Consider the following 8,823-nt stretch of genomic DNA (forward strand, 5'->3'; position numbering starts at 1 on the left):
AAGGATATTTCTTGGCTCCTGGTTCCTTGAAATCAAGCACATTTGTTCTTCTGAAATATGTGTATTTGAAGGTTGTTTATTCAAGCTGAATTCATTACCGACTCTATATTTATGAACAACAATGTTAAATAAAACCAAAAGTTTGTGGAAAACAAATATTCTTGCTGTGTCTTTTTATTCTTCTGGTTATTTTGTTGACTTTTGGGTGACGTTGATTCCTTTATTAAAACCACAATCAGAAACACTCTTCAATCTCTTTCATTGTACATTTACAATGTTTTTTATCCGGATCTTATCAACCTTCAAAAGCTGTCCTCGGTTTTCCAAACACATCCCGACTCCCAGTTATCCAATATACGCACTACGTTTCACATTGTTCATTTCAGTTTGATGATCTTGAGATAAAAGGTAAGGGGAAAAATTTGGGGGATTTGGTGACGTTTTGAGGGGAATTTCCAGAAAACCAACAAAAAAGTACACAAACTCAAAGGCGCAATGGACAATAAACCTTTGTCTTTTATTTTTTTACACAAGCTATTTCTAAATGTCAACTTATATGTTTGAGGAAGAAGATGTTTTATCTTCAACTTCAGCCTCTAGAAAAAGCCCCAGCCGACGCGGTGCTGCACGTAATGACGTCGTGTTTTCTTTATGACCAAAGAGATTCCCATCGGTCTCACATGGGACCGACTCCTGTTTATGGAAATATGCTGCGACCTTTGAACCCGAGGCAGGACTATTTACAACGTGGTGCAATGCGCTCCAACCACTAGAGGATACTGTTGACCGAGATAAGCCGTGGCCCCATTAAAACAACAAAATATTTGGGTATTTCTCAAGAGCTGTTTGGAGAAAAGTGATTGCCAAAACCTTCCCCCCAAAAAGAGAACAAAACCAAGTGTTCAGAAGGACAAATGGTTCTAAACATGATAAATCATTGACTTGTCAGGTTTGAGGAGATATTTGGATTGCTGCTGTTATCAGCTTTATTTTATAAATGTGTTACGACCATTATGGTGTTTTGATGATTACAATAGTTTTTTTTCACCTGCACTTGTTATTGGTTGAAATTAGCTGAAAACATACAGAATTTCAGATTAAATTTGAGCTGCCAACAATCTTACGAATACATTGTGAAACATTGGCATCTAAATAAGCTTTAATAAGAACACACAATAATGTCTCCTTGTGAAACAACCGACTGAGCTTTTTTTATTTATAAAAAAAAAAACTAAAGAAAGATTTTGTTTGCTGCTTCGCTGGAAAAAAAAAACCGAAAATGAAGGTGTTGGCTTGAAAAATATCTGTAGATGTTTTTCTGCACATGCGCAGAAGGGAGATGCCATATTGAATCAGGGGCAGCAGCTGAAAGACGTTCCTCGCGCTGCTCTGCTCTGCTCGAGACGGAGAGGCGACCCGGACCCCTTGGACAGGTAAGACAGGTGACGGCTCGCGCGCCGGCCCGGAAGCGGCCGCGTTTCGTTTTCTATCGACGGGAAGGAGAAAAAAAAGAAGAAAAAAAACGCGCAGGGACTTCATTTCTCTCCTTTTCTCTTTGGAGAATAAACAAATAGCTACGAGAGGATAGTCGCGAGCGTTCCGTCCACGAGCCCAAGTTGCTCCAAGTGTCTCTCGCGCTGTAATTATCGGCCTTCAACCGGTTTCGTGGCACTGCTCGGGTCTTATTTCCTTGTGGTTTTTTTTTTTTTTTTCTTTCTCCCCCCCCCCTCAAACTGTGGCTTATTTTAAAGGTCACGTGACAGTTGAAATGTTATTTTTAAAGTGTTTCAATGTTGCGTTTGAGGGCGCGTTTAGTTTTAACGCGAGTTGTTTCCACGGTGACTTATCGCAGTCATTCACATATCGATGAGTCAGTAGGGGATTGCCCCCCCCCACCCCCAACCCCACCCCCCCCTTCCCGACAGTCACCTCAAGGTGCGTGAAAGCCATCGGAAAATACCGGACTCTGCCAAAAAATGTCAAGGCACTTTCAACATGGCGGGCTATGGAGGAGGAGGAGGAGGAGGAGGAGGAGGGGGGGGGGGGGGGCTGCGCTTTCAAAATCTTTGAACGAGGAAAAAATAAAACGACGGCAGATAACGCGCCCGGTTCTGTTTCGTTTGATGGACATGCACGAGGTGTATTTAATTAAATCCACAGCGCGGGGCCGGTGTTTCCGTGGGAGTTTTTTTCCGCTGCAGTTTTTTTTTTCTTTTTTTTCTGAGTGTGCAAAGTACACGCGAGCGGAGTGGAGCCGGTCGGCTACACCCCTCACAGCCTCATCTTCCTCATGTGCACACGTTTCCTCTTTCACTTTTACCCCCCCCCCCCCCCACCTAAAAACACACACACACAAAATACAACGTTATATCAGATTAATAACGTTTTTATTCCCAACAAAGGCGAACAACGGGATGATTCTTGCGTAATCTCAGATTAAAATGTTGTCGCATGCACAGTCGGAGCTCATATTATTTTCCAGACAGTTTATTGTGTCTCTTTCGGGGTGAATTCGCAACGATTAAGCAGATAATTGGGTGAGCCGGCAGCGCGCGGCTTATATCTGTTTAATTATTTCTCTTTTGCGGTCTGCAAATCCGGCTTTGCGTTATTCGCGGATTCTTTCGCCTCCAGATGAAATTCGTGCCCATAATGAGCAGAAACAACGAGGACCACGCGCTGCGAATGAATAAATGAAGCTTTTGGACTTCATGTGGCTCCAAAAAAAGATATTTATTTATTTCCTCTACGGAGCAGCGCGAGGAGAAGGAAATAATACAAACAGCCCTTTTAAAGGGGAATACATGTATATAAATATACATACATGTATATTTAGTTTGATGATTTAGCTGCTTTGTGTGGTGAAGGTTTCCTCACAGAGACAATCAGACAGTTTGAATTAAAGAGACACGCAGAAAGGGGGAGGACACTTTACAGGAAATGGTGAGGTGAGGAGCGTCTCTTCCTTCTTCTTTTCTGTCTGTCTGTCTTCTCTCTCCTCTTTCATTTTGATCTTCTTTTCTCTCCTTTCATCTTCTGGTCTGACTCTCTTTTCTGTCTGTCTTTCTGTCCCTTTTCTCTCTCTTTCCCTCTGTCCGTCTTTCTCGTCCTCACTTTTCTTTCTGTCTGTCCTTCCTCTCTGTCTTTGTGTCTTTTTCCACGTTGGAATTGGAATAATCTGGAGGATTGAGGGATTGGATTTTGACCTCTCAGTGAAACACTAAACAGCCTCCGAGCTGCAGGTTGTGTTGAGCACACTCACACACACACACACACACACACACACACACACACACACACACACACACTAGGAAGTTGTTTCAAGTCATTCATGTTGGAATAAGAACGCTTTGGGCCGAGGGAGCCCGCCCCCCCTCTCATCTTTTATTGCTAAGGCGGTCACTGTGTGCTCCATCATCTCATAGGTGACCTCAGTGAGCATCACATCAGGCCTGAAACACACAGGCGGCATTGTGTACACTTAAAAAAAAGAGTAGAGGAATCAAGTGGAGGAAACAGGGAGCAAATTGTTGCATGAAGGCCTCTGTGATGGCTGTAAAAGAGGAGAACCTAATGGAGAGTAAGCTCATGCAGAGGCAGTTAATCTCCTCAATCCCCCCCCCCCCCATTAAACCTTTGGCACGGATGGGTTTGGGCAAAAGGCAGGAGGACAACATGTGGATGGCCAGCGACCCGTCGGGGCTAATCAATAAATGAATAAAAAAACCACGAGAAGAAGAAATGTCCTGAATAAACTCTCTCGGACCACTTTAATCCCCAATCTGGACTGTTCCCCCGGGGCCAGTAAGCTCCATCACGCTGCCCCCCCCCCCCCCAGCAGAGAGGGACCAAGCAGCAGAGAGGAACAGAACTGCGGGTCCAGCGTTAGAGAAGCAAAGGTTCTCCCTGGACCTTTGAGGAGGGGGGGGGGGGGGGGAAGTGAACCAGCTCGATAAGCGGAACGCTCGAGCATGTGACCTTTTCAAATTCCCCAAAACCCAGGTCAGCTGCTGGAGATGCCAGCGTGCGTTTTTGGGGAAACGAGCAGCTGCAGCTCCGGAGCTTTTGGACAATGACAAACTTCCTGTTGCTTCCTCCGCCTGTGAGCGGCGGCTTTCGGTTTCACGGTTTCATCGTTAATGCGTGTGTTCTGATAAACGCGGCAGCGGATGAAATGTCCTCAGGCAGAGAAAAGGCTTCCCAGAGCCCAAAGGGGGGGGTCTTTAAATTGTTTTTACTCCGTTGATAAACATTCCAGAAACTTAGTGTAGTAGTAGTAGTCGTTTTCTTGATGAATAACTGATGGAACGGTAACAAAGAGGCTTCTTGTCTCTCGCTCCTCACAAAGCTTTTGTTAAGAGAAACATCAGCACAATTTATCTGAAGTGTGGAGAGGAACCAACAGCCACCTAAGGGGAATTTAAGGGAAAAAACTGCTGTTTTTTCACTATTTAAATGGGATGAATGAATCATGGTTTTCCATCATTGATTGATCCGGATGTTATCTGTGGTAAATGGAGTTAAACGGTCGTCCTCAAAGTGTCTCTTTAAACGCCTGTAATCAACAGTCATCTTGGTTTCTAATACGCTGCTCAGTCCCCAGCTGGATTGAAGGCTGGAAACGGCCGACTTAGACTCTTTCTTGGCGAAGCGGGCGTGGATTGTGGAAAAAAACCCAAACACAGCCAAAAGAAAACCAAACAGCCACTTAAGGGGAATCTTAAGGGGAATCTTAAGGGGGATCTTAAGGGGGAAAGCAGCTGCCGTGAGATGCTCCTTAATGAGAAGAATGCGTGCTGACGACGGCGATGTGTCAATGCAGCTGAAGATTGTGGAGCTCTTGTTGGGCAAGACACACTGATAGCCTGAGGGGGGGGTGGGGGGGGGGCACCGAGTCATGTGAGCCAAATTAGCTCAGCTTGTTGTTTACGCTTGTGTACGCTTAAAACCACTGTGGGACGTCGGGGGTGTGAGTTTGTGTGTGTGTGTGTGTGTGGGGGGGGGGGGGGGGGGGGGTCAACGCTTCAGCCCCACAGTTCTGCAAATACACTCAAACAGCAGTCTTCGTTCCTCCGGATTCCTTTTTATTTTGGACTTTCTCATCTTTATTTGGAGGAGGAGGGTGTGATTCTGGTCTGAGGGGTTTCTGCCTCTCTTTGGATTCCAAAGTTGTTGTTGTTGGGGGGGGGGTTGTTGTTTGAGCCTCGCTGGGGAAAGTGGGTGGAAGTTGGTGAGTGAGTCATCGGTGACGTTTCATCACGTGACCTCGTGCAGGACGACGCCGGCTCTGTTGTTGTGAAGAGGATCGTTCTCACACGTGTCTGTGGATGATAGATTTTTATCATCTACCTCATTGTTTGTGTTACACAGAGGGGTTAAGACTGTTATTTCAGCCTGAAGTAACAAAGAGATTCGATGACGACACATTTTATCGACTGAATATTTCGGGTAATCAGGAATCAATAATGCAATCGATACTGGAATCAATAACCTCTTCATGTACAGTTGACACCGTAAAGGCCGTAGAATTCATTGTTGAGGTAGTAATCCTGTAACTTCATCACCAGAGATTCAGTTGATTGATCAGATCTTGTGATTGCTTCACAGTGATCAATAAAAGTCAGAGAATATAAAGTCCAGTGATTTCTGAATTGCCTCAAAATGTTATCTTTGTTTTGCGGTAATTGATTAACTAATTAGCATAACTAACGAGCTCTTTAGTGAACCCGATGGTTTTGGATACATGAAAATCTCTCTCGTTCACTCGCTCACCCTCTCCACATTCACTACGTCATCCACAGCCGGGGCTCCTCATCTCTGATGGTTTACCCGATGCCGCTTTTTAAAGTGTTCTTTTAGCCCCTGACAGCGTGAGGCACAGGTCGCTCTGCAGTTACACACACACACACACACTCACACACACACGTTCTTTGGTTCTCGCTAACGATCCACTGATAAGTTTATCTTTATTTATTTATAAACTATAATATAATATTCTATAGCTAACTTCCTTCAGTTTGACTCTTTGTGAGACTCTGTGGGGAGTTTTTCCTCAAAAATGTCATGAATTGTTAGCGAACAATAGCAAATATTTGCTGAATCGGCAGCGCGTTTAATTGGCTGCGTTCATCCGTTGTTTCTTTTGGTCTGTTGTTGTGCAGCTGCAGCGTCGGAGATGCAGTGAGGAGCGAGACGACACACCTGGGCTCAAAGGTGAACAGGAAGTGGAGGCGCAGGATGCAGCGTCTCGGCAGGAGCAGCCGTCGGCCCTGACTGCAGTGATGTCACACCATCCGACAATGGGAAAGAAGAAGAGGTGAACACAGGTGAGGAGCCCCCCGAAGCCCAAGAACAAAGGATTTGTTGAATATGAGGCAAGATCAGTTAAAAAAAGTCACGTTTTTTAACGAAGGTTTTTATTGCAGATAAAGACGCAGATTCCATGGAGGCCGAGGAGGCTGAGTTTACTGGAGGAGTTCATGAGGAGACGGGGGCCAACGCCGCCCCTCACACCACCTTCAAACACGTGAGTGACTGTGTGGGATCTCCCCCCCCCGTGATCCCTTAAATACAGCCTGGCAGATAAATACCACATGCAGAAATCCTTTAACGACACATCGGGGGCTTCGGCGTCACCCTCCACCAATCGAGCGCTCTCATTGGCTCTGATCGTGACGCACAAGTTGTGTGACGACTTTTTGCCGTAAGTCCCCCCCTCCCACCCACCCCCCCCCCCACACACACACACACACATCCTCTCCGCAAAAGGCAAATATTTATTTTATTTTGGTAATAAGTAAAAAATGATGTTCTCAGGCAATAAATGGGAAATATAACAAATAAGATACATTTGTGGCAGACATTGATTTCAGAATGTAACGTGGAAAATGTGCAGCGCAACGAGAAGGAATAAATACATAGAGATGCAAACAGTAAGTAAAAGTCCAACGAGGGAAAGTGACCTGGTTCACGTTTAACGAGCGATGACGGGCAAAGCGTCCGCGTGGGGATTGTTTTTTTTAGGGGGGGTGGGGGGGGGGTGGGGGTGACGTCTCTCGGGGAACTAAATTGCCTCGTTGGTAAGTGGACGGAGTCACTGGGAAACAGACCATGAATTCTACTGAAAGTAAGGGGAACGTGATTCACTAAAGTGCAGCTTTCATCTCCCCCCAACCCCCCCCCCTCCCCCCCCCCCCCCACCAGACCCCTCTCTGTGCCTGGACAAATTGAACAGTGATTTCTCTCGGGTCTGCGCACACACACACACACACACACACACACACACACACACACACACACACACACGCGCGCGGTGCCCCTAGCGCTCTTACATAAGCCGCAGTGATACAGCTCGCCTGCATTGTTGCAGCAGGAAGTCACAGAGACGTTTTATGTGCTGTTTATTTCTAAGATGTTGGCTTCTTTCTTCGTGTTGAATGTGAACATCCTGTTGGGCCCGCGGCGTCACGCCGTCCACATTTACCACTTTCTCCTGTTCGCTTTTTTTTTTTACTTTTTCTTTTACCACAGTAGAGAATAATTCCTGCTTTGGAATTCGGAGGATGTTCCGTACTATTTCTAATGATGTCATACTGTTTAAAACCTCTCCAAAATACTGTGGTCCAAAACAAATAAGATTCAGTTCACAATCAGTCCCTCTGGCTCAGTGATGCTAAAGCGTGACTCAGCCTGATGGATCCGAAGATACAGGAAATAAAAGCCAAAAAGATCCTGGATCCTACAATTCCCAAGATGCAGCTCAATGGCGTCTCTGTTTGCTCCTGTAAAACAGGCGTTCATTTGTGTCTGCGAGGACAAGTCGGGCCTGTTGCATCATGGGAGGTATTTACAAAGCTCCCCCACAGACATGAAACAAACACTTCCACGGCTGTCGTTATGTTGTCCCATGAAATGACCTTTAATGTGTGAAACAGCCCGAACATAGATGAACATAGTATGCTCCACACTTCATTTCACCCACACGTCCTTCTCAGGTCCCGAAGGACCCGGAAACGTATTTATCTCATGAGGCTTTCTACCTACTGATGGTTTGGGTCCGTTTTTGGGAGACGTTCTCTGTGTTTTGTTTGTTTGAGATGTTTAACTCTTAATAAATACAAACTGAAAAAAGGTACAGTTTCCACATTGATCATCACATTGGATAACCTAAACCTAAACTCATTAGCTGTCCACAGACCTTTGACCTCCAGTCCAGTTACAGGTTTTTTTTCTAACGCTTTCTTCTTTCTTAACGTCTCCCAGGTGGAGGTGAGCCTGCAGAGCAGCTTCCAGCCGGGCATAGAAGCTGGAAGTGGCCAATAAGAGCGGCCCGGACTCGTACTGGGTCGCCACCATCATCACCACGTGCGGCCAGCTGGCTGCTGCTAGGCCGACTTCTGGTGCGACGTCATGACGGCCGAGCTGCACCCGGTGGGCTGGTGCACCCGGAACGGCAAGACCCTCATGCCCCCCGAAGGTAAGGGGGCGGGACATAGGGACGCGCCCAATGGGTCTCTTTACGAAAGAAGAGTCCCTCCGACGCCGCGGCTCGTTAGCGGTTAGCGCGCTAGTCCACCGGGTCTCTTTGTGTCGACTGAGGGAGAGGTGATTGGTTCAATGCCCATTACTTTGGGAGGGAGTCATTTCGGGAGTCACTTTACTGTGATAGTGACAATCCAACAACACACCACTGTCAATATTTAACAATCAATCAATTAAAAAGAGGTAAACAGCAACGCCTCTCTTCATACTTTGTGATCTTCAGCTTTATATTTCATCCCAAAATGATTTCTTCAGCTTTATATTTCATCCCAAAATGATTTC

The 8,823-nt window shown here is 46.0% G+C and overlaps 1 protein-coding gene across 1 annotated transcript in view; it reads left to right on the top strand.

Annotated features, from left to right (window-relative positions):
* Positions 1-6,164: 6,164 nt before the first annotated feature.
* The window catches only part of sfmbt2 (Scm like with four mbt domains 2), a 12,595-nt gene continuing 9,936 nt past the window's right edge, over positions 6,165-8,823 (top strand). The window contains 5 exon segments of the mRNA XM_037461977.2: positions 6,165-6,326; positions 6,426-6,526; positions 8,263-8,301; positions 8,303-8,387; positions 8,390-8,476. Of these exon segments, the coding sequence (XP_037317874.2) occupies positions 6,443-6,526; positions 8,263-8,301; positions 8,303-8,387; positions 8,390-8,476 (295 nt within the window). The 5' untranslated portion in view covers positions 6,165-6,326; positions 6,426-6,442.

This window comes from Pungitius pungitius, chromosome 2 (assembly GCF_949316345.1).
Source record: "Pungitius pungitius chromosome 2, fPunPun2.1, whole genome shotgun sequence".
NCBI lineage: Eukaryota > Metazoa > Chordata > Actinopteri > Perciformes > Gasterosteidae > Pungitius > Pungitius pungitius.